Source organism: Vulpes vulpes, chromosome X (genome assembly GCF_048418805.1).
Source record: "Vulpes vulpes isolate BD-2025 chromosome X, VulVul3, whole genome shotgun sequence".
Taxonomy (NCBI): Eukaryota; Metazoa; Chordata; class Mammalia; order Carnivora; family Canidae; genus Vulpes; species Vulpes vulpes.
In genome coordinates, this window is record NC_132796.1 from 26,876,981 (window position 1) to 26,904,471 (window position 27,491).

General features: G+C 39.9%; 1 protein-coding gene across 7 annotated transcripts in view; it reads right to left on the reverse strand.

Moving 5' to 3' along the window:
• Positions 1 to 27,491, reverse strand: part of DMD (dystrophin) — a 2,426,617-nt gene that overhangs the window by 643,146 nt on the left and 1,755,980 nt on the right. For all 7 annotated transcript variants that reach the window (XM_072743155.1, XM_072743156.1, XM_072743160.1 and 4 more), the window contains one exon: positions 19,390 to 19,498. In XM_072743155.1, coding sequence (XP_072599256.1) covers positions 19,390 to 19,498 — 109 coding nt within the window. The remainder of the gene's footprint in view (positions 1 to 19,389; positions 19,499 to 27,491) is intronic.

Sequence of the window (27,491 nt, forward strand, 5' to 3'; positions counted from 1 at the left end):
GGTATGTCCTAAGTCCTCTTCTCTTCTCATTCTAGATACATTCCCTTGGTGTTCTCTGCTCTTGAGACTTCAGTTATTGTTTTACTGTATATGCTGATAACTCTGGCATCCATATTTTTAGCCTAAGCCTCTTCCCTGACTCACATGGTCAAGTCTACTCAGTGGTCTTGCAAGCATTTCAAACCTGGTATATCCAAAATTGAACTTGCCATCCCCTGAATCCTAGAACAGTTCACACTTGAGTAAGTTCCACCATCATCCACCCAGTTTGTCAAGCTAGGAGTTTGGGTCATCTATTGGAGTTCTCCATATTTCCCCCCTCTTGTCCAGTCAGTTCACAGGCCCTGTTGTCTCTCCATGCTAGTACCTCTTTAATCTGTTCACTTATCTTCATTCTCTTCCTCACGCCCCTGGTTGACATCATCACTGTCTCTCCCCTGAACCACTGGCACAGCCTCCAGTGTAATGCTTCTCTCACCTGGTCTCTACTCTTTCACCAGAGTAAGCTCTCCAAAACCCAGATATGGTCACATCACTAGAATGCTCCAGTAGCTTTCTATTGCCCTTCACATAATATGTGATTGATTTTTCCAGCATTCCTTAAAAAGCAATTTAAGAACATGCCTACATTTTTAGTCTCATCCAGAACCTGCTCCTTGACATCCCTCCTCACCCATTCCCTACCTCATTCAATGCTTCATCCATTCTGGCATTTTTAAAGAATTGCCAGGTCACCTCTTGCTTCTGACCTTTACTTATGCCATTTCTCCTCCCAACACTCACCACCTCCCCTAACCTATTTGTCTATACAGACTTATATATTCTTCTAATCCCATCTTCATGGTTCCTTTTTTTTCCCAGAAAGCTTTCTCTGACATCCACCAACTACACCTTCCAGACTTGGTTATGGTTCTTCCATAGCATTCTCTGTCCTAGTGTTTGTCATATAAAGTTATTTAATTGTCTTTCTTTCTTAAAGTCCAGGAAGTGTGTTTATCTTGGTCAGGACAGTATTCGTAGCATCTAGCACAGAAAAGGGCACACATTATTTGCTGAATTAGTGTATTGACAAATTAATGATACCAATGCATACCAAGTGTTCTTTTTTAATTAAAAAACTTTTAAAAGACTTTTTAAAGGACAAGTTTCAGGTTTACAACAAAATTGGGAATGACACACAGAGTTTCCCTGTGTACTCCTTGCCCTCAAACATGTGTGGACTTCCCCATTATCAATATCACTCACCAGAATGGTACATTTTGACCCAGGATGAACCTACATTGATCTATCATAACCACCCAAAGTTTATAATATGCCTTAGGGTTCACTCTTGGTGTTACAGGGTCTATCTATGGGTTTGGAAAACTGTATAATGACATGCATCCATCTTTATCATACAGAATCATATGGAATACTTTCCCTGCCTTAAAAATCCTCTGTGCTCTCCCTATGCATATCTCTTCCCCAAACCCCAAACCCTTTCTGCTATACCCCTGGACAACCACTGATCTTTCTACTGTCTCCATAGTTTTGCCTTTTCTAGGATATCATGTAGCTGGACTCAGACAGTATGTAGCCTTTTCAGATTGGCTTCTTTCAGTTAGTAATAGGCATTTAAGGTTCCTCCACGTCTCTTCATGGCTTGATAGCTCATTTCTTTTTAGTGCCAAATAAATTTTATTGTCTGGCTGTAACAGTTTACTTATCCATTAACTTACTGAAGGACATCTTGGTTGTTTCCTAGTTTTGGCAACTGCAAGTAAATCTACTATAAACATCCATGTGCAGGTTTTTGTGTGGACATTAGTTTTTGACTCCCCTGGGTAAATACCAAGGAGTGTGATTGCTCAATCATACAGTAAGAGTACGTTTTCTTTTGGAAAAAAACAAAACAAAAGAAAACAAAACCCTACCAAACTGTCTTCCAAAATACCTGTACCTTTTTGCATTCCTATCAGTAATGAAAGAGAGGTCCTATTGTCCCACACTCTCACTGGAATTTGGAGGTGCTCAGTGTTCTAGATTTTGGCCCTTCCTAATAGATTTAAGGTGGTTCTTTGTTGTCTGTTTTTTGTTTTATTTTTTTTTCTTGCACTATCTTAATTCACATTTCCCTGATGACATATGATGTGGAGTATCGTTTCATCTGCTTATATGGTATCTCTGTATCTTCTTTGGTGACCTGTCTGTGAAGGGCTTTGGGCCATTTTTAATTAGGTTGTTTGTTTTCTTATTGTTGAGGTTTAAGAGTTCTTTGTGTAACAGTTCCTCATCAGATGTGTCGTTTGCAAATATTTTCTCCTACTCTGTGACATGTCTTCTAATTCTCTTGAAAAAAAAATGTTCCCTTTTCATATACAAAATTAGAGCCTACAGTTGGAGAAGGAACCTCACCATTAACTAAGAATGTATTGGGAAATAGCTTCTCATCTCCCTGATAGTGACATCACTATGGCTCTAATTACAACTTTATCTCTTTCCAACTCATTCACTAAGTGTTAGTCTGCCGAAATGGCATTATGATAGCCTTTTTCTGTTGGTCTATGATGCTTCTCTGGGAGGCCCTTCCACCTTTGTAGAAGTGTGCTCAAGGTTTTAAGGTTCAAAGCAGGCTCCAGTGTGATATTTAACACTGTCCTCCCTTGAACTGTGAGCAATAATTCAATTTCAGATAATATAGAAATAATTACCTCTATTTAGGTATACCTAAGGGTGTCTCAATAATTAAATATATGGGTCTTAACGTTTATAAGAATAAAAACATCTGATATCCAGTATCCCTTGTTTTTGTATTTATTTTTTCACTGCTAAGATGAGAAAATGTTCTCTAAAGGGAGGACAACATGTTTTAGGCTTAATTCTATTTATATAGGTATTATTAAATGCTTTTCAAATGACAGCAGGACACTCTTTAATAGTTAAAACAAGTATTTCATACCTTCTCTTCATTCTTACTATAAAGGCTTTACAAGTTTGCATCCTATGGTAGGCACATGGTATTCCTATTTTTGAGTAAGCCTTTAAAACACTATTGATAAGAAATCTTTTCCCACTTGGAGTCCTCCTTTAAAGATTAGAGAAATATATTCAACAATCTATATTTCCTTTATTAGCTACTATGAGTCTATCTGCAAGTATTTATCTAAAAGAGAGATTATTAAACTACATTTCTCATGCCAAATTTGACTCACCACCTGTTTTCGTAAATAAAGTTTTATTAAAACACAAGTGAACTCATCCTTTATGTACCATTGACGAATGCCTGTGCACTTCAGTAGCAGAGCTGACCTTCAGTAGCAGAGCTACAAAACCAAACATACTTACTATTTGACTCTTTACAGAAAACAAAAGTTGCCAATCCCTGACCTAAAACCTTCTCAAAGTAATTTATATCATAAACCGAATTCTTAACAAAATAGTACACTTCTACAAACTAATAACTTACTTTATAAAGTAAGAATTTTTTATTGGCCCCACCAAATTATATCTTCCAACCTTTAGAAAGCATCACCTAATTGCAACATGCTATGATTTGGTGAATAAATTCCCGTTCTCACTAGTATAGTTTGAATAACAATGCACTAGAAATAGAAAGATAAAAACTTCTGTCTTGAGTCCCTTCTTATTCAGTTTCTCCAAGTACAGAAAATAATAATCCTCACTCTTCAGGGATATTTTTAAAGATCCAAGTAGATAATATGCACTTGTAAAGAATGTTATTGTTTATGATTATTCGGATTTCAGTGTTTTCTTTTCTCCATTTCTAGCCTCGCTGACTTAGTCATAACTTGTTTTAGTTCCTATTCACGTGTCAGTCTGGCCAACCTTATCATTCATTTAGTTACTGTGCCACTGCCAATTTATTCCTTGAGTGTACATGTTTAGTATGGCTTATTACTGTTCTCATATTTTCTGCCCACTCATTTATTTCAATCCACTTGCCCCCACTGCCTTTCCCACACTGGCTTTTACTATAATGCCTCAGATTTATCCACATGTGAAAAATACATACTGGTTTAGGGGCACGCTTAAGCGGGACACAGGCTAAGTAGAGGGGGTCAGTGCTATCCATTTTGATGAGTTCTAACAAGGCTGTTAATTTTGCTCCCTTTTATTTTCACAGAGATTTCCATATTGTCTAGTCCAGCAGCTTTGAATATTTTTAAAAGCATATAACCCCTGGTTCAAGTGAAATAAAGATGAAACCTACCATAATAAGCAATCATAAAAAGGTGGAGAGCAGGGGACTAGTTAAAATGGGATATGAGCGGTAAATGGAGGTCTGGGGACATATTGGAGGGGCAGCTATCACTTTGAGGGCAGAATGGGAGTTTCCTCAGAACAGACAATGAAGCCTAGGTTCCTGGTTTGTGTGCTTGGTTGGATGAAGTTCAAGTCAATATTCACTTCAATTATTTCATTCCAAAGTGAACAATAGGGCCCACTTATTCACCACAGCTAATGAACAAGGAAAATACCAGGTAATATTTTTGGAAAGCCAGGCCTGACCAAGAAGATTGTGGTGTTCCTTAAGAAGAGATCAAATGAAGCACTGCTTAACTAGATTTTAAAAAATTAATTTTGGATTGTAGCAGGGCACTGGTCCCAGAGTGCTTTGTCGTCTTTTCCACATCTACTTTTTATAATTCTGCTGCGGTACTGGCTGCTTGACCTTGTACTGACAGATACAAAACTGGGAGAATAAATAAAGCTCAATAGTTACATTGTGGGAGAAACAGGCCTATCATCTCAGTGCCTTTGTTGTTGTTGTTGTTCCCATGGCCCTACCTTCCAGGAGAAGGGGAAAAAACCAAAGAGAAAGAAAGATGGAAAAACGCTGCTCTATATTTCTTCTTACTGAAATCACTTCCATAGGTACAAGGTTAGTAGGAGAGCATCAAGGGTGCTACTATTTAAGACTGAAGTCCACACACATAGCTTTAATATAAGATGTGGATGTCATGCAAGAGAACAAAGAAGGGGGACAAAATACTACTATTGAATTGCACTTGGAAAATATATTACAAAAGTATGACCAGTATGATAGAACTGACTCTATGGTCTATGGAGTCCACGGCATTATCTGCATTACCAAGGCCAAGTATATTTAACATGAACTTTTAAAGACAGACATGGACTTGAGGAAGATACAGTTTCAGAGCCATGCCATGTCCGCTTAGTACCTGGTTGTCTTTGGGATAACAACTCTCTCGAAGTATAGTAAAAAAGAAAATAATGTGGCACCTGTGTCATAAAGGCTGTAGTAAGATAAAACGGAATGATGCACAAAGAATATTTAGCAACATGGTTGGTACAGAGCAAGGCATTAATGCATGTTAGCTCTAAAGATAAATATTAGGTATGTTCGGGTCAATGCGAAAGCCAGAGGGAATAACTGAAATGAAATAGGTATTATTTTTGAAAAAAAAAAAAAAAAAACCTATGATATGCCTAGATATTACCAGAACAGAAGCCAACTGTGAGGCCTTTGAGACCCTCTAACAGAGTTCAACATGAAGTGACAATGTTGTTTTGCCTGATTTACATCAAACCTTTGTTGTTAAAATAGATTTCCCCAATATGCTCAATATGAAGCGTTTATTCACTCAGATAATAGATACAAATCCATGCATTCAAATGTTCCTCAGAGTCAGAGATCAAGATGGAAATCCCCGGAATCATAGAGATTTATGTCTATAAACTTGCTTATTACATTCTCATTCAAGGAGGTTGGAAGGGATAGTGTCAGCTTTTTAACCAGAATCTTTTCATTACTTCTCCCTGTTGGGGTTGCTGCACGTGCTGTGAGTGACCTCCAGAGATCCTCAAGCTGTATGCAGAGAGCAAATTGAATCTGAAAGCTTTATTAGACAAGTTTGTCTTTCAGCTGGTGGGAATGGATGTCAGCCGTATTGGAAAAAAATAAAATTTCTTGTGAAACTAGGTCCTGACCTTGAAAAAAAATCTCATCCAAAGCACACAATTCAATTCTGAGTTACGTCCTTATTTGTTAAACACGGAGTGAGGGTTCAAATGAAAAAGGCACATTTTACCTTAAATAAGAATCAGTAGGAAAAATAATAGGGCTTCTCTTTTGATCTTGCTGGACTTAGTAATAAGCAAAAAAGCTTATCACCAAATCATAGAGTCAAAAATATTAATATGGAGGAAACAACTTTTTAAATGCATTTTGAGAAGTAAAACTACCTCCTCCATTTATAATCCACAGTAAACATTATATAAAGTTTATTTATATCTTTTATCCATAAATTTCTTCAAAAATAAGAATAATCCTGAGAAGTTGAAGTGACATCAAAGACTAATTTGTATTATTTAGTTCCTGCTTTTTTAGTGTTGTAGAACAATGATTTTTTTGAAGTTATGATTATTATCTCAGAAGCAAGAATTGGAGGTATTATAATTTTGACTTTTTGTTTTTCTAGCATAAGTCCATATTACAGTTTAGGCACTGGTGTAGTTAGTGCCAATAGCAATTTTGCTTAAATATTGGAACAGGTAGATTGAATGTTTAATGATGTCATCATGGATTGGTAAGTACTGTGGAAAATGAGAATAAAATGTTTTTTTTTTAAAAAAAAAAAAACCCCGTGTTCGAGATGAGAGGGGGAATAAAGTGTATAAATTTTAAGGGGGAGACAGCATGTTAGACCATTAAGTACAGGTTCTCAATTTGGATATGAAGACACTGCCAAGAAACAGAGTTAAGGAATAAGATGGGGGTTAGACTTAGCCTGCAAGATTTGCATCAGAGCCATGGCATATCCCCATTTGATCAATACTGTAGTCTTAAAAAAACAGGATTTACCACTAAGAATATGAGGATAAATGTATCTGTCAGTTGCATCTAAACGGAAAACAGAAGTTGTGATATATAAGAATACTGAAGAGCACTAGAATCAGACTCAGCAGATGAGGGATTGAATCCTGATTGTGCCACAAACCAGCTGGACAAGCATATAATCACTTAATTTCTCTGGTATTACAATTACATGGAAGGTTGGCTTATTTGATACAACTCCAAAATAAATGTACTATTTATTCATCTGGTCAAAATATATTGGCTGACCATGTACTACATGCTAGTCACTGAATAAAAAGTCAATACACAAGAGGTATATACTGATGAACAAGATATAAAATAGTATCCTCCTGGAACTTACAGTCTATTAGGAAATGAAAAGTAATCACATCAATAATTTAGAAATCAAAATAGTGATAGGGCTATGAAAGAGAAAAAATATATTTTCAGACTGGATAATAGGAGGCTCAAGGGAAGAGTTCTGCAGAATAAAAGGTGCAACTGGGATCCAAAGAATGGGTAAGAGGAGAGATCATCCAGGTAAGAGAGTAGTAGGTGTGGAAACCCTGAGCCAAAATGTGTCAGACGATACGTCAGGAAGAAGCAGACATGCTAAAGGAACTTAAAAAAGTAAGAGAGGCTAGGCTTTGAAGAGAAGGTGGGGACAGTGGAGCAAGAAGAGTAAGCAGGGAGCCATTAAGTAAGACCTTGTGGGACATGTTAATGATCTGGGAATTTATTCTAAAAGCAATGGGACACCATTCAAGGAGTATAATAAAATAAGGTTTACATTTTGCAGTAGCATTTTTTTGTGAAGCAGGTTTATATGGGGAAAGAACTAAAGAGAGGTAAATGACATCACTTAGGAGGCACATATCCAGGCAAACTCTGATGATGGCAGAAGGGATGGAGATGGCCAACATAATTTGGAAGATATTTAAGTAACATCAGTAGGACTTGGTGGTCAATTGGATAAGAAAACTGAAGGAGAAAGAGGTATCCATTTATGATCGCTTATTGGTGCTGGCATGAGTGGATGGTGTTGCTGTTTCCTGAGATAGGGGATACAAGAGAAGAAGATGGGAGAATAAATTCACTAGCTCGGTTTTGGACATGGTAGTAGATTTGAAGAGTCTGACAGATAAGCAAGTTCAGATGTTGAGTGAGTTGTTGGATATATAAGGTTCTCTTGAATCCCCAAGTCAGTACTGCCTCCCTCCACCACTCCATCCAAGTTTGCTAAATCCAAGGTTGGTTCTCAGGCATTATCTTACTAGACTTACAGGCAACATGTGACATGGTTTATCCAATCCTTCTCCTTAATTCACTTCCTTCACTTGGTGTCCAGGTTTCTGTCATGATTTTCCTCTTTTTTTTTTTTAAAAGATTTTATTTATTTATGAGAGAGAGAGAGAGAGAGAGAGAGAGAGAGAGAGAGAGAGACAGGCAGAGGGAGAAGCAGGCTTCACACAGGGAGCCCGACGTGGAACTCGATCCCAGGTCTCCAGGACCACACCTCAGGCGGAAGGCAGCACTAAACCACTGGACCACCAGGGCTGCCCCTGATTTTCCTCTTACTTCAATGACTACTCATTACTGTATCCCCAATCTCTTACCATTGGGATCCTCCATGGCTGTCTTTGCATATCTTCTCTCTTCTATATGCATTCACCCCACTAGCACAACCTCATGGCTCAGCTATATGCTAAAAATTGTGTATTTACATCTCTAGACTGGATCTTCCTCCAGCACATAATATCTTTCTAACCTATTCTACATCTCTAATTCGATAACTAGTGGGCATATGTAACTTAATTTGTACAAAGCAGAGTTTGGGTTTTTTTTTTCCCTTATGTTACCTTCCACCACTCTGTACCTCCTACCATCTTCCCTAACTCAGTAAATGACAACACTGTTCTCACAATTTTCTCAGGCCATAAACCTCATCACATTTTCTCATTTCCTTTATCAATTCTGTCAACCGAGCCTGTTGGCTCTAGCTTGTAGACACATTCAGAACCTGTCCACCTCTCATCATTTCTACTGCCCTTACTCTGGACAAAATTGTCACAGTTTCTCACCTAAATTATTCTATTAGTCTCCTAATAGGTCTCTCTTGCTTCTCTCCTATGCCTATCCTTATAGTTTACTCTTTTTAAAAAATATATTTTATTTATTTGTTCATGAGAGACACACAGAGAGAGGCAGAGACACAGGCAGAGGGAGAAGCAGGCCCCCTGTGGGGAGTCCGAAAGGGACACTTGATCCCTGGATCCCAGGAATACTCCCTGAACCAAAGGCAGATGCTCAACCACTGAGCCACCCAGGCATCCTCTTACAGTTAATTCTTAACACATCCAGAAAATTTTTGCCCAAACTCCTGTCAGATGATCTCATTGGTGGGCTCAGAAGCTTCTATTGGCTTTTTGTCTTACACAAAGTAAAAGTCAAAGTCATCCCAAGGGCCTTCAAAGCTCCCTGATCTAATCTTATCTCATAACTACTATCCTCTTCACTCACTATGCTCCAGCCACACTGATTGTTCTTTCCAGTATTAGCCATGCTTCCTTCTGATGGCATTTGTTAGAACACCATCCATCGAATGCTGCAGCCTAGAATATTCTTCCCCCAGAAATCCACATGGCTCACATTCTGACTGTTGTTTGAAAGTGTTCAAGCCTTCATCTAAATTGCACCTTTTTGGCGAAGGTGTATCTATTAGCCCCACCCTCATACTCCATACTCACACTCCTTATACTCTTCCTTGCTGTCTTTTCCATTGCAGTTATCATTTCAGAACATGTGAACATATTGGACCCATTTTCTTTATTTTCTATCCCCACAGAAACATTAGCTCCATGAGGCTACATATACTTATTTTTCCACTGCTGTATATCTGAATTAGTGTGCAAACAAGAACTCAAAAAGAGAGGTGTAAATTTAAATTGAGAAAGTGATAAACTGGGTGCTTGGGTGGCTCAGTTGGTTAAGCGTCTGCCCTCGGCTCAAGTCATCATTATCACAGGGTCCTGGGATGGAGCCCCACGTCAGGATCCTTGTTCAGCAGGGAGTCTGCTTCTCCCTCTGCTCTTCCCCACTGCCCATGCTCTCTCTATCTCAAATAAACACATTAAAAAAAAAAGAATGTGAGAAACTTAAACGTGTAGTTGGTAATTGAAACCATGCAAGTAAATGAGATTATCCAAGAGATTAAAGAATGTAAAAAAGCAAGCCTGCATTACTTTAAACATTTAAAAGCGACATAGAGAAGGTTAAGCCAGCCAAGAACTGCAAAAGAATAGCCAGGGAGGTAAGAGGAAACACAAAGTGGTGCTATATATGTGAAAGGATAGAAGAAATATTTCGAAACAGGAGTGGCCAATGGCATTAAATGTTGCTCAGAGTTTAAACAAGATGAAGACTGAAACAGCATTTTAATATAGAGGTCATTTCTGGCCTTAGGGCATTTTCAGTGGTCTTTTGGAAGGATACAGCAAGACTGCAGTGAGAAGAAGAAATAGATTCACAAATGGAGAAGACTCTTTCTAGAACAGTGGCTGCGAGGGGGGAGAGATTTGTGAGTACCGGGAGAAAAATGTGTGTTTGAGGTAGAATAGTTCTAGGAAAGCATGATCATGTACAAATGTGGCTGATGAAATCATGTGAGTCAGTTTAAAGATACTTTACATTGTAAGGGAAGCCTTTCTGGATGTTCCAGTATAAAAGGACATGACTAGCTAAGGTAAAATAGAAAAATACCAGGCACTCAACTAGTTGTCAGATTTATTATAAGCTAGTAGTACATTACAGCAAGCAGAATGATATCATCATATAAAGGTTGGAAAGGGGTATGGAGACTTGGTGATTTGACTGAGTCATGAGCAGACCAGTAATTATGGAACAGAGTCCAATTCTGAAGCCTACAACAGAAAAACAATATGGAAACACAGTTGGGGGAACAGAACGGGGGGCACAGAGATGTTTAGGCATTTGAGAAACAGCTTTTTTTGTTGACATGCCATGGGCACTCACCTGATTTATGCAAAAAAAAAAAGCATAGTTTGAGAGGAGATTAAGTAAAAGACTGTGAAAAATGTCTAATAAAGTGAGCAGAAGTGTTCTTTCCCTACTCAAAACATGACTTAGGGGCAGCCCAGGTGGCTCAGCGGTTTAGCGCCTGCCTTCAGCCCAGGGTGTGATCCTGGAGAACAGGGATCAAGTCCCACGTCGGGCTCCCTGCATGGATCCTGATTCTCCCTCTGCCCATGTCTCTGCCTCTCTCTCTCTCTCTCTCTCTCTCTCTCTCTCTGCCTCTCATGAATAAATAAATTAAAAAAATGATTTAGACGGTAACTGGAGCTTGGGTTAAGCAGTTGAAAGACTGTCTTGAGTATAACAGCAGTGGTGGAACTCCACCTACTCTTGATTTTTTAAGAAGAGAGTAGGCAGTTAACCTTAAGATTGCTTCTAAGAGAGAGAGAGAGCTTTTCCTGAAGATAGTGGAGGAGAATGAATGACCTCTCAAAGACCTTTCAAGATCACAATCTTAGAATCTACAATTTCAGTGCAAACTGCTACAATTTCCTTTGGGAATCCTCTTTCTTTGAGGGAAAAGTTATATTCAATTTCAAATTGATTCAGAAAAATTTTATAAAATATTAGGAATACATGGAGAAGTCTTACTTTTGTGGGCTGTGGGATACCTGTTCTCATGAATATGTTTAAATCGTTTTAATTTCCACCTGATAATAGCTTGAGAAGAAATTCAAGAATACCATATATTTTGTAGTGACTTCCAGCAAAGATCCTTTTATGAAAGGAGTTAAATAATATAAGAAGACTAAAGTAGTTTTATTGAAATGAACCCTTTATTTCCATTAAAACACAAGATATGTGTGTAAATGAAAAATCTCTTATGATCAGGATACTTTATTCAACCACTGATGTTATTCTCCTCCTCCTCCTCCAACACACACACACACACACACACACACACCCACACACATGCTGAAACTTCCAGGAATGCTTCCAACAAGCATTAGAAGTGATGGATTAGAACTCCTCTTCCTTTGCCAGTTTAGACCTCAGAGCTTGGCCCCAACCAGAGATGGTAACCAAGCAATAAAACTGCCAAAAGGTTAAGGGAGGGAGAAGAAAGGGAACTTCATCGTCACAAAACAGATAATTAACATCTAAATACTCTAGTTTTTACTCTCCATCACTGTCCTGCATATTAACACCACTGCTCTATCCACCCTGTTAACTAGGGAACTTTATTGAAGAACCTGGCTTGGGACCAGGGACACCCACTTGCCTACATTAGAAAGACTTCCTTCAGATCAATGTGAGCAACACTAGGGCCTTCCCACCAGGGTTTCCTGCTGTCACTTCCCTTTGCAGAGCGTGACACTTTTCATTATATTTCAAGTACCCTCAACTCACCTGCATCTCACTGATGCATACAAATATGATTTAATTCATTCATTAGTTAATTTATTGCTGCCAAGAGTTGCAGGGCCTCTGTAGTTGCTCAGAGATTTGAAGTATCTTGGGGGAGGGTCAAAAATTCATTTCTTATACTGTTCTTATGATTGGTTAGGGGATTTCACATTTTTTGGTACAAAATCTTATTCCTCATGTATTAGATTTTGAGAAAGTTTTTAAGATTTAAAGGTTTTAATTTTAAAGCTGATAATGGTATATATGTGTCTAGGTGTTTTCAGTAGGGTAATCATCAGTTAATGAGGCAGAGAAAGCCTTGGATCCACTGGAACTGATGTGACTTACCCCTAAAGGTACAAAGAAAGCAGAGTCAACAGTGTGGACTTGGGAATCAGGAAAGGATATGGGTAGCACTCCTCCTTGTGTGTTTTGTATTTGTTTGTTTGCTTTTTGTTTGTTTGTTTGTTTGTTTGTTTGTTTTAAGTAAACTCTACCCTCAGGGTGGGGTTTTAACTCATGACCCTGAGACCAAAAGTCACGTACTTTACTTTAGCCAGCCAGGCACCCCTCCTCCTTATATTTTTCAGAATGATGGGGACCCAAAAGGGGTATAAGAATGTGAGAGTTGACAGTTTCCTTCCTTCTTTCAGTCATGATCATTGCAGATAAATAAAGAGCATTTTCACAATAAATTATTCTATCACAATTTAAAATAAACAAATAAATATTTAGGCTCCAATTAACTTCACACTTCTATCAAACTGCCTAGATATTCAAAGTATTATTGAGATAGCTTTGGAATGCTTTAATTCAACTCTAGAGAGACAAGTGAAGTTCAAATAATAAGTGTATAAATAACCTTCTATGTGAGTATTTGATATTTAAATATAGCCTTCAAAAATTTGAATGAAGATAAATGAATCACTGCTTGAGATATGGTGTTCTGATTAATAGCATCAGCTTTGGAACCACAGAGACCTAACTTGAATACCCATTCTGACACTTACTAGCTTTATAGCTTTGGACAAATTATTTAATCTTTCTGACCCTTGATTTTCTCACCTGCAAATGGAAATCACAACACAATTCATTCAAAAGGAATAACAATGGCACTAATTCTAAGACCTGTTGTATTAATTTAGTTTCTCCTGGAGCAGACCAGCAGACCTTAAGACGGGGATTTGAATACCAGTGGTTTAACTGGTAGATGATACCGAAAGCTGTGCTGGAAGAGTAAAGAAATGAATAATGGGAAGAAAGTCTATACAAGACATGCTAATAAATAGGTTATCACAGTGGGCAACTGTTGCTCAACTCGCTGGAGGCCTGTGGTTTGGAACATGCTCCAAAGCTGACCTAGCCAAGAAGTGGAGATATTTATCCATCACCTCCTGTTCATGAATGGCTGAATGCTGTTTCAGGGATGTTTTCTACCCAGCCCTTCTAACCTGCTCTGCAAGTGGGTGAGCTTCTTCTGTGGAGTGCCTGGGCAGAGTCGCAGGTACTTGAATTTAGAAGCCCCAGGGCTTACAGGAAGGACTAGTCCTATGGGGATATGAGCAAGCTATACATTTGACCCACTTGCCTCTTTTGGGTTTCTGTAAATAAAGTGTTAATGGACCACAGTCACACCTGTTTATTTATGTATCTTCTATGGTATAGCTGCTTTTTAAAAAAGATTTTATTTATTTAGTCTTGAGACACACACACACACACACACACACACACACACACACATAGAGGCAGAGACACAGGCAGAGGGAGAAGCAGGCTCCATGTAGGGAGCCCGATGCAGGACTCGATCCCAGGACTCTGAAATCACGCCCTGAGCCAAAGGCAGACACTCAACTGCTGAGCCACCCAGGCATCCCAGTATAGCTGCTTTTAATATATAATGACAAAGTTTATTGCATGACCCACAAAGCTGGAAATATTTACTACCTGGCTCTTTACAAAAAGTTGGTAGCACAATTGAGATTAGAATTTAGGCTTCTTGACCTCTAATGCAGCACTTTCGTAATTACATTTGAGACTTGCTCTCTCCAAAATTAATTACGGGAAGGGATGGTTTTACCAGTGTTTAATCAACTAGAAACCTCTATTAACGGGCACTTCTATGTGTCTATATATACAATGGTCATTCATTTCATAGTTATTACCCTGGGACATTTGAAGAACTCCAATATCCTGATTTGGAGTCTTGTATGTTCTATATGCAATTTATTTCGAAACTGCTAAATCGGGTATTGTAGAACACAAACGTTCCCAGACCTAGCAGCTTGTGGATAAGAAAGGATTCACACTGACATTTACAACCAGATTTGCTGGCTCTTTGCCTCCATCTGCCATGCAGTCCTTCAGTCCCATGCGAAGTCCTGTCTACCTAAATGTTTCTGAGAATCTCTTGGGGAGCTCTGTATAAGCGTGGCTATTCTCCCCCTGGATTTTTGAGCTCCTCTGCTAGGCCTGAACCACCTGGGCTTAGTGAGTAACCCATCTTCTTGAATTTTGAAGCTACAGTTTTTGGGGGTGGGCAGGGAAGCAGTGGTGGATGCCATTCAGGCCCACAGTCCCATGGTAGTAGTTCTTAAAGTGTAGTCCCAACACAGTAGCATTAGCACCACCTGGGCACTTTTTGAGAGATGCAAATTCTCAGGTGTCATCCCAGATCTACTGACTCAGTAATGCTGGAGTTGAAGCTTAACAATGTGTGCTTTAATGAGAAATGGGTGATTTTCATAAAGGTAAAGCTCGAGAACCGCTGGCATAGGACAATGGATGCAGACCAATGCTTTTATCTCTGCTTTCCCCCTCTTTCCCAGCATAATTTGTGTGAAATGATGGCCACAATAAAGTCTCCCATCCGTGCAGACAGCCCCTTTGCAATGACACTGAAATTTTCTTGGAAAGAGTGGTGTATCTCTCCATTCTCTAAATCTGGGCTGGCCTTACAACTTGCTCTTCCAATAGAATGGGCCAGAAGTGACATTTGTATGAATTCCAAAGTCTAGGCCTCAAGAAATTTTGTGGCTCCCACTCCCACCCTCTTGAAACACTGTCCTGAGGATACCACATAATGAAAGCCTGGTCCAGCCTACTGGAGGAGGAGAGGCCTTGTGAAGAACCAAGGTTCTCCAGCCAACAGCTGGCCAGCAGACATTTAAACAAAGATTTTATTATTATTATTATTTAAGAGAGAGAAAGAGCAACCACAAGTGGTGGAAGGGGCAGAAGGAAAGGGAGAAGCAGACTCCCCACTGAGCAGGGAGCCCAATGCAGGGCTCCATCCCAGGACCGGACCCAGACAGAGATCATGACCTGAGTTGAAGGCAGATTCTTAACAGACTGAGTCACCCAGGGGCCCCCAGCTATCAGATATTTGAATGAGTTGATTTTAGACCATCTAGCTCCTGTTGAGGTGCCAGAGAACTGCATGCACACGAATGACCTCTAGCAAGACCTTCAGAATAACTATCCAGGTCATCACAGCCCAAACTGCAGACCCACAGAATCATGAGCAGGTAAATACCTCTTATACTAGGCCATTATATTTGTGGCATTTTTATGTAGAGATAGGTAACTGATACAGTCAGGTATCCAAGCAACAGTGACTATAAAAAAGTTTTTTTTTTCCAGCATGCCTATTTATCTTGTAAATTGAAAAAATTTATATGGCTCAGGCAGGACCACCTTATCATATTATATAATTTAAGTAGGCAGCCATAAGGGAGCTTAGTTTAGTATTTTTTTAAAAAGCCCTTGGGGCCTCAGTTTCCACACATATAAAAGATATTCAGCTAGATGAAAATTTCAATGATTATTCGAGGTTCAGAGTTCTATAGTTCAAAGAACTTCAAACAGAATAAATTGATTTCTTCTACTCCTTAAGTAGAAAAAACACAGAAACATATCACACTTTTATTCCTCACACATCCAAGATTGAGTTTAAATAACATTAACTACTGGCTAGTTGCTTCCACATCTAGAATTTCCATTAGCTTCTTGGACAGAGAGATAGTGCAAGGCACAGCAACAAAACAAAACAAAACAAAACAAAACAAAACAAAACAAAACAAAACACAGGCTTTGGAGCCTGACATACTTGGATTGGAATCCTGGCTCTGTTTCTTCCCAGCTGTGTGGTCTTAATCTAGCTATTTTCCTCTCTAAGTCTTGGGATACTCACCTTATAAGAATTGCACAGATATGTATTTTGCAATTATTTTGAGGATGAAGACTTATGTGGAAAAGTGAGTAGCACAACAGTAGGAGTGCAATAGAGAAAACTTGCTATGATGAGTAATAAAAATATATTGTATTACAACACAGTCCCTGAGATAATAATATATATGAAGCATATTACAAATTAGATTCTCCTTTTAAAATATATATATTGTATGTATTCCCCATTAACTTTCTGAAAGTCAGGAATATAAACAATTCTTAATTCTGATGTCTAAACCACCACATTAAAGAAAGAAGAATGTTTTACTTGAATCAAAGTGGTTCTGGATCTACCAGCCTCCCTATGGATTCTTTCCATTCAACATTTGTGGCAGTTCACAGTTTTTGCTTTATGCCCAGCTTTGTGTCAGTTGGCTATAGGGGATGAAAAGCCCCTGCTTTCGAGAAAATTCTCTCCCTCAGTTCTCCTCCAGCTCTGATCCCAACTCCATCAGCTCTCATCAGTGGCTTAGAGCCTGAGGACATTCCCAGACTCCCCCTACAAGCAGCAACAGCAAAGGGTGGAGGGAGGAGGGGAGGTAGGATTCTCAGGTGGGAGAGAAGTAGGTAGGGCAGGAGTTGGGAAAGATGCTCTCTCCCACTGCTTCGGCCACGTGTCCCTTTGCCCTTTGCTCCGGTATCACTGGTCTTTTCGATATTCCTCCATCTTGCTTCACTTCCAGGGTTTTGCTCTGGCTCTTTTCCCTGTGCCTACTAGAATAGTTTCCCTCAGATAAATGCATGGCTCCAGTCTTCATTTTTGTCAGTTTTCTGATGTTCTCAAATGTTCTCTTAGGAGAAAAGCTTTCCTGACCAAATGACAGACAATTGTGTCTTCATTTCCACTCCCTTTCTCTCTTACCCTGGTCTCTTGTTCCCTTTAACTGCATTTTTCAAACTTCACTGTGTGCACTGAATCACCTGGGGATCCTATTAAAATGCAGATTCTGATTCACTAGGTCTGGGGTAGGGCCCTAGACTCTGCATTTCTCACAAGTGCCTACTTGACACTGGAGCTGTGTCTGGAGCACTTGACAGTATTGAGATGATATCTATTTTCTTCTTTATCAGCTCATTATTTTTCGCTTCCAATCAGAGTACGTGTATCAGGAATGGAGAGACTACCTTATTTGATTTAATATCCTTAGCACCTAGTATGATGCCCAATACATAAAAATTACTCAATAAATACTTATTGAGTGAACAAATTACCTATGTTGTTGGAAATCCAACCTGGAATTTGGAATGCATTTTCCATTACAAATGTTACTGTTACATTTAGGTACTTTATAGGTTAAATAGATTTCTGTGCCCTCACTTTACAACCTTCCTACCATGTGTAAAGTGGCTTAAGTAGCAAGCATAAAGCCATAATTATGTTCAGGGTTCAACAAATTTATAAACAAATCATTGGAGCCCAATCTTTTTGCAGAGTTACAGAGAGAGGCTGAACATACTAGAGAAAGCTAGAGAGCAAATACCAATAAATGATTATATAGAAGGCAACTATTGCATATGTGCTGAGGGAACCAAAAGTTATAGGTCATAAAAAGAAATAAACCTGATATAATTACTTGAATATAAACCCTGATATAGCAATTTTAGTGTCCCACATTGACAAAAACAAAACAAAACATAACAAAACAAGAATGCTTGCACATCTTTTTCAAGTTTCCAATGTCATTAAATGTAAATCTGACAAGTGCTCAGAAACCCCAGGGGGCACATGTCCCTAGATTCTGTGACCTCTTTTAACCCAAATGCTATTGAATTAATACTGTGCTACCCTGGTTGTGGTATTTCCAGCATGGCATATTTCTACTTGATGGAAAATAAAAATCTACTTGAAGAACCAGTCACAATGCTTTAATACTTCAATCATTTGATCTTTGAAAAATAGACAAGGCAAAAAACAAATGACCCCTCTTGCCCCCCGTGATGTTTTTAGTTCTGCCTAATTATAGAACCAGTACAGCAAAGTTTTCTGGCTGCTTTCCCCCTGAGATCCAAAGCCAGCATTAATGTGGCCATGAGATTTTATGCATACTTTCCATTAACAAATGAGTAAAAAGTGAAAGAAAATAAACTGTAAACATTCAGGAAAAACAAAAGTCAAACCTAGGGCTAAATGAAGAAACATTCCTTTACAAATCTGCTCATGGTAGTCATGGTCTAGTTTTCTTTTTCCTGAACCAAACATGGAAGAGCTCTTAAAATTGTTTTGTAGAGGGACAGAAGGGGGTGCCAGGAGGACTGTGTGTATTTCTGTGGTTTCAGTGATTTTTATCGGTGTATTTGAAGACTACTTTCCAAATGATAGATGATTTATTGAGACAGAATGCTCATGTATCTGGTACTCAGGTATCCTCCCGGCTGCCTCTCCAGGGACAACACACCCATCCCTGCTGCAGGGAGTATGGGTTGTTGCTGGCATTCCTTACTAGAAAGTACCTTCGGCCCCAGAAAAGACTCTTTCAAGGTCCTCCCTTCACCCCATTAGGCAGCCAAAAGCCTGGCTGGTTCAGGCCTACAAACGCCATCCCTCTCCTTGCAATTCCGGAGAGTCTGTGGAGGGAGCCCAGCTCTCAGGCTCCCATAGAAGGTGCTGAGGCCTCTATTACAGCCAAATGTCCCTTCAGCCTCTTCCACTGTCTACTTCCCTGTACTTTTCTTTGTCATAGTTGTATCACCAGAGAACGCCCCCTAATATGCTTTTGTCATCCTGCACTCCGAATCAGAGTCCATTTCCAAGGAGCCTACTCTAAGGCATTTTGCATAGTAAATAAAACTAAAGTCTATTTTCAAAATACCAGCAGATTTTTCCTTATACCCAGGGATCACCTCAGTGTTGTGCTTTTGAACAAATAACTACAGCCAAAGAGTATGTGATTCAGTGTACTTACGGGCTCTGACAGTGGTCAGTCCAGGAGCTGGGCCAGGCTGCTTTGCCCTCAGCTCTTGAAGTAACTGAGTTACCACCTTCCAATCAGAGCTGAGATCTTCCAGCTTTCTCTTTAATAGAAAAGCATACATGTTATTTATTTGATTAACATCTTGAAGATAACTTAATTCATGTTGTTATTAATTCATTTCGTTAATACATTATTGTATTTCTATTGTATTTTACTTCTAAATTAATTTTTCTGGGTAGAGCTCTTTTCAAAGATATAATTATTTTAGCCAACCACCCTACAAATATTTATTGATTGTTTGTTGCATTCAGACTCTTGCTCCAGGCATAATTTCATTTAAAAGAAGTAGAGTGCAAACCTTAATGAATGGAAAACAACACAAACAAAAAACATTGTCATCTCCGCAATTTTCTTGACCCTTTTAAACAGTATCTAGTGTGGCTGCACAGAATAATTATCCAGAGAACGTTAAAAAATATTGTAATGTCCTGGTTCACCCCAGATCAATTATATTAGAACATCTTGAAAGGAAAAGCTGGGATACACATGGGGATATGACGTTTAGAGCTCACTTCAAGGAAGGACTCCTGACTCAAATGGTGGAAAAGATGGCAGTGGTCCTCCAGAGAGGCAGTGGTCCTCTCTGCAGAGAGCTGCCTTGTGCAAGAGCATGCCCTTCCCAGAGCAGCCCTCATTCAATGACTGATTCAGGTTGGGGTATAAAAAGGCTCAGCCAACTTCGCTCAAAATAGGACCATTCTGAAGTGTCATTTCTCCTGCAGTGCTCCCAGTGGAGTCACCAAGCCTACATGTGGCCAGCTGTGTGCTGGTATATGTTAAACAACTGTCTCTCTGGGGGAAAAAACATCTTAATTTTCGTGTTTGTCAATTTCCATGGTGTCAATACTCCCACTGTAGCCAATTTCAAATTACCAAGATGTCAAACGGCTCACAAAATGCCTGAAAATGTCACAATAGACCCTCTTGCATGGATACAAGCTGACTCTGGTACATGAGTGGTTAGCCATATGGTCACTTCTCGCCAGTAGAATGTCAACAGAAGTAATATATGTCGGTTCTGGGCAGAGGCTTTTAAAGAATGCGTGAGGCATCTCTTCCCTTTCTGCTGGCTGGAAGCAAAGGACTCTAATGTCCTAGGGAAAGAACCTTCTCAATGGATTGGGGGGACAATTAATCCTAATGCCCTGAAACAGCAGTTCTCATACTTGGGGATCATCAGAGTCACCAGGATGGCCTTGTGAAACCACTGATAGCTGGGTCCCAGCCCCAGAGTTCTAGATTCAGTAGATCTTGGATGGTACCCAACAACTTGCATTTCTAAGTTTTCTAGTTGATGCCGATGCTGATTGCCCAGAACCAAAGCTTAAGGTGATCATTATACCCAATGAGTTATCTAAGCATCGACAATGGACTAGATATGCACCATCCTTGAAAGAAATAAGAAAATTAGTTCTTAAGTCATTTTCTGTAGCACTTAATTCTCTTAAGAAATCCCATTTAAGAAAAGCTGCCAAGGGAATAAATCCTAAAACAAATACTAAATATTCATCATTTTCTAATTTATATCATCTATGCTCTTGATGTCCCTTTTGTCTATTCTATCTGACATGATAGAAAATCAGGGCTTTTAATTTTTTTTTTTAATTGTGAAACATTTACTATCACATCAATGGGTCTTTGTTTTTTGAAACATAAGCCTTGAATCCAAAAGGAAACAAACAATGCCTCTGATCGGTGGTGAATACTACCATTAAAAGTCATGACATGTGGAAGATATTTTTTCCATTCTGACCTCAGAGCTAAATGCTCAGAATTAAATATTATAAAAAGCTAATGAATTAATACATATTTGGTCTCCTGATTCCACTCCAAATTTGCAGTGACTTCACAAGGACAGAATATTAAGAGTAACCATGCTGATAACAAAATATAGCAACAGATAATAGGAAGGAGATAATAAACATAAAAACAGATACTGAGAAAATGTAGTGGTCTTGGTCATTTCTAACCAAGGGCAAACAGGGCAACATATGGTGAAGTCTCATCATACATCATTTAACTTCTGGAAAGTCACCTATATGTGCTGAGAGAAAGAGACTGAGAGATTACAGATGGGTTTCAATACTGCTGAGATCTACCCACTCTTTAACTCAATGAGCATATGGCTCCAGAGTGGCCAAGGAGAGACGGGAGCTTTTGGTTTCTATAGGTTCAACTTTCTTCTCATAGTGTAAACATTCACTGCATTGAGTTTGCTTCTAATATTTAAAGATATGTGTGTATTTTACAACGTGGCTTCTAAAAACAAATTAACTCCAAATTAACGAAGGAGTTAATTGAATAAACAGTGATCTGTATTAAACTTCATATTCCATGGGTATCAGTGTATAACCAAACAGAACAGTAGTTGATATTTATAATTATGTCCCTGAAAAATACAGACAAGCTTAAATTCCACCGTGTTTTAAAATTAGAAGTCCTGGGGGGGAGGGGCAAGATGGCGGAGGAGTAGGGTCTCCAGGTCACTTGTCCTCAACAAATTACCTAGAAAACCATCCAATCATCCTGAAAATCTACGAATTCGGCCTGAGATTTACAGAGAGACCAGCTGGAACGCTCCAGTGAGAAGAGTTCGCGCTTCTATCAAGGTAGGAAGACGGGGAAAAAGAAATAAAGACACAAAAGGCCTCCAAGGGGGAGGGGCCCCGCGAGGAGCCGGGCTGAGGCCGGGGCGAGTGTCCCCAGGACAGGAGAGCCCCGTCCCGGAGGAGCAGTAGCTGCACCGACCTTCCCCGAGGAAAGGGGCTCCCGGGGAATTGGAGCAGGATCCCCAGAAAGGCGGGGATGCCCTCGGGCTCCCTGGGACAGTAACAGAGGAACTGCGCCCCGGGAGATGCGCCGAGCTCCCTAAGGGCTGCAGCGCTCGGCGGGACCCGGAGCAGCTCGGGGGGGCTCGGGCGGCGGCTCCGCGGAGGGGGCTGCGCGGCTCCGGGAACAGCTCAGAGGGGCTCGGGCGGAGGAAGAAGCTCCGCGGAGGGGGCTGCGGGGCGGGAGCGCGAATCCAACAGCGCAGGCCCCGGAGCACAGGGCGCCGGGACACAGCCCAGGATCCGGCCTCCCCCGGGACAGGCAGAGGCCGGGAGGGCCCAGGACAGCGAGGACGCTCCTGCCTGGAACTGAGCAGATCAGCGGCCCCGCCCGGGAGCCCCCAGGCCCTGCAGACGGAGAGCCCCGGAGCCACTGCGGGAGCTGACCCCAGGGTCCCAGAGCTGCCCCCGCCACTGTGGCTTCCTCCCGGGGCCTCACGGGGTGAACAACCCCCACTGAGCCCTGCACCAGGCAGGGGCAGAGCAGCTCCCCCAAGTACTAACACCTGAGAATCAGCACAGCAGGCCCCTCCCCCAGAAGACCAGCTGGACGGACCAGTTCCAAGGGAAGTCAAGGGACTTAAAGTACACAGAATCGGAAGATACTCCCCGTGGTTTTTGCTTTTGGTTTTTTTTGTTTTTGTTTTTGTGTTTTTTTTTGTGTGTGTTTTTTTTTTATTTGTTTGTTTTGTTTTGTGCTTTTTTTTTTTTCTTTCTTTCTTCTTGATTTCTGATTGCTTACCCCGCCCCACCCCCCCTTTTTTTTTCTTTTATCTCCTTTCTTTCTTTTTCTTTCTTTTTCTTCTCTTTTTCCCCCTTTTTTTTCTTCTTTCTCTTTTTTCTTTTTCTCTTTTCTTTCCTTCTCTCTCTTTTTCTCCTTTTCCCAATACAACTTGTTTTTGGCCACTCTGCACTGAGCAAAATGACTAGAAGGAAAACCTCACCTCAAAAAAAAGAATCAGAAACAGCCCACTCTCCCACAGAGTTACAAAATATGGATTACAATTCAATGTCAGAAAGCCAATTCAGAAGCACTATTTTACAGCTACTGGTGGCTCTAGAAAAAACCATAAAGGACTCAAGAGACTTCATGACTGCAGAATTTAGATCCAATCAGACAGAAATTAAAAATCAATTAAATGAGATGCAATCCAAGCTAGAAGTCCTAACGACGAGGGTTAACGAGGTGGAAGAACGAGTGAGTGACATAGAAGACAAGTTGATGGCAAAGAGGGAAACTGAGGAAAAAAGAGACAAGCAATTAAAAGACCATGAGGATAGATTAAGGGAAATAAATGACAGCCTGAGGAAGAAAAACCTACGTTTAATTGGGGTTCCTGAGGGCGCCGAAAGGGACAGAGGGCCAGAATATGTATTTGAACAAATCATAGCTGAAAACTTTCCGAATCTGGGAAGGGAAACAGGCATTCAGATCCAGGAAATAGAGAGATCCCCCCCTAAAATCAACAAAAACCGTTCAACACCTCGACATTTAATAGTGAAGCTTGCAAATTCCAAAGATAAGGAGAAGATCCTTAAAGCAGCAAGAGAAAAAAAGTCCCTGACTTTTATGGGGAGGAATATTAGGGTAACAGCAGACCTCTCCACAGAGACCTGGCAGGCCAGAAAGGGCTGGCAGGATATATTCTGGGTCCTAAATGAAAAGAACATGCAACCAAGAATACTTTATCCAGCAAGGCTTTCATTCAAAATGGAAGGAGAGATAAAGAGCTTCCAAGACAGACAGCAACTGAAAGAATATGTAACCTCCAAACCAGCTCTGCAAGAAATTTTAAGGGGGACTCTTAAAATTCCCCTTTAAGAAGAAGGTCAGTGGAACAATCCACAAAAACAAGGACTGAATAGATATGATGACGCTAAACTCATATCTATCAGTAGTAACTCTGAACGTGAACGGGCTTAATGACCCCATCAAAAGGCGCAGGGTTTCAGACTGGATAAAAAAGCAGGACCCATCTATTTGCTGTCTACAAGAGACTCATTTTAGACAGAAGGACACCTACAACCTGAAAATAAGAGGTTGGAGAACCATTTACCATTCAAATGGTCCTCAAAAGAAAGCAGGGGTTGCCATCCTTATATCAGATAAATTAAAATTTACCCCAAAGACTATAGTGAGAGATGAAGAGGGACACTATCTCATACTCAAAGGATCTATCCAACAAGAGGACTTAACAATCCTCAATATATATGCCCCGAATGTGGGAGCTGCCAAATATTTAAACCAATTAATAACCAAACTGAAGAAATACCTTGATAATAATACACTTATACTTGGTGACTTCAATCTAGCTCTTTCTACCCTGGATAGGTCTTCTAAGCACAACATCTCCAAAGAAACGAGAGCTTTAAATGATACACTGGACCAGATGGATTTCACAGATATCTACAGAACTTTACATCCAAACTCAACTGAATACACATTCTTCTCAAGTGCACATGGAACTTTCTCCAGAATAGACCACATACTGGGTCACAAATCGGGTCTGAACCGATACCAAAAGATCGGGATAGTCCCCTGTATATTCTCAGACCATAATGCCTTGAAATTAGAACTTAATCACAACAAGAAGTATGGAAGGACCACAAACACGTGGAGGTTAAGGACCATCCTGCTAAAAGATGAAAAGGTCAACCAGGAAATTAAGGAAGAATTAAAAAGATTCATGGAAACTAATGAGAATGAAGATACAACCGTTCAAAATCTTTGGGATGCAGCAAAAGCAGTCCTGAGGGGGAAATACATCGCAATACAAGCATCCATTCAAAAACTGGAAAGATCTCAAATTCAAAAGCTCACCTTACACATAAAGGAACTAGAGAAAAAGCAACAAATAGACCCCACCCCCAGCAGAAGAAGAGAGTTAATTAAAATTCGAGCAGAACTCAATGATATCGAGACCAAAAGAACTGTGGAACAGATCAACAGAACCAGGAGTTGGTTCTTTGAAAGAATTAATAAGATAGATAAACCATTAGCCAACCTTATTAAAAAGAAGAGAGAGAAGACTCAAATTAATAAAATCATGAATGAGAAAGGAGAGATCACTACCAACACCAAGGAAATACAAACGATTTTAAAAACATATTATGAACAGCTGTACGCCAATAAATTAGGAAATCTAGAAGAAATGGACGCATTCCTGGAAAGCCACAAACTACCAAAACTGGAGCAGGAAGAAATAGAAAACCTGAACAGGCCAATAACCAGGGAGGAAATTGAAGCAGTCATCAAAAACCTCCCAAGACACAAGAGTCCAGGGCCAGATGGCTTCCCAGGGGAATTCTATCAAACGTTTAAAGAAGAAATCATACCTATTCTACTAAAGCTGTTTGGAAAGATAGAAAGACATGGAGTACTTCCAAATTCGTTCTACGAGGCCAGCATCACCTTAATTCCGAAACCAGACAAAGACCCCACCAAAAAGGAGAATTACAGACCAATATCCCTGATGAACATGGATGCAAAAATTCTCAACAAGATACTAGCCAATAGGATCCAACAACACATTAAGAAAATTATTCACCATGACCAAGTAGGATTTATCCCTGGGACACAAGGCTGGTTCAACACTCGTAAAACCATCAATGTGATTCATCATATCAGCAAGAGAAAAACCAAGAACCATATGATCCTCTCATTAGATGCAGAGAAAGCATTTGACAAAATACAGCATCCATTCCTGATCAAAACCCTTCAGAGTGTTGGGATAGAGGGAACTTTCCTCGACATCTTAAAAGCCATCTACGAAAAGCCCACAGCAAATATCATTCTCAATGGGGAAGCACTGGGAGCCTTTCCCCTAAGATCAGGAACAAGACAGGGATGTCCACTCTCACCACTGCTGTTCAACATCGTTCTGGAAGTCCTCGCCTCAGCAATCAGACAACAAAAAGACATTAAAGGCATTCAAATTGGCAAAGAAGAAGTCAAACTCTCCCTCTTCGCCGATGACATGATACTCTACATAGAAAACCCAAAAGCCTCCACCCCAAGATTGCTAGAACTCATACAGCAATTTGGTAGCGTGGCAGGATACAAAATCAATGCCCAGAAATCAATGGCATTTCTATACACTAACAATGAGACTGAAGAAAGAGAAATTAAGGAGTCAATCCCATTTACAATTGCACCCCAAAGCATAAGATACCTAGGAATAAACCTAACCAAAGAGGTAAAAGATCTATACCCTAAAAACTATAGAACACTTCTGAAAGAAATTGAGGAAGACACAAAGAGATGGAAAAATATTCCATGCTCATGGATTGGCAGAATTAATATTGTGAAAATGTCAATGTTACCCAGGGCAATTTATACGTTTAATGCAATCCCTATCAAAATACCATGGACTTTCTTCAGAGAGTTAGAACAAATTATTTTAAGATTTGTGTGGAATCAGAAAAGACCCCGAATAGCCAGGGGAATTTTAAAAAAGAAAACCATAGCTGGGGGCATCACAATGCCAGATTTCAGGTTGTACTACAAAGCTGTGGTCATCAAGACAGTGTGGTACTGGCACAAAAACAGACACATAGATCAATGGAACAGAATAGAGAACCCAGAAATGGACCCTGAAATGTATGGTCATCTAATATTCGATAAAGGAGGAAAGACTATCCATTGGAAGAAAGACAGTCTCTTCAATAAATGGTGCTGGGAAAATTGGACATCCACATGCAGAAGAATGAAACTAGACCACTCTCTTTCACCATACACAAAGATAAACTCCAAATGGATGAGAGATCTAAATGTGAGACAAGAGTCCATCAAAATCCTAGAGGAGAACACAGGCAACACCCTTTTTGAACTTGGCCACAGTAATTTCTTGCAAGATACATCCACAAAGGCAAAAGAAACAAAAGCAAAAATGAACTATTGGGACTTCATCAAGATAAGAAGCTTTTGCACAGCAAAGGATACAGTCAACAAAACTAAAAGACAACCTACAGAATGGGAGAAGATATTTGCAAATGACATATCAGATAAAGGGCTAGTTTCCAAAATCTATAAAGAACTTATTAAACTCAACACCAAAGAAACAAACAATCCAATCATGAAATGGGCAAAAGACATGAAGAGAAATCTCACAGAGGAAGACATGGACATGGCCAACAAGCACATGAGAAAATGCTCTGCATCACTTGCCATCAGGGAAATACAAATCAAAACCACAATGAGATACC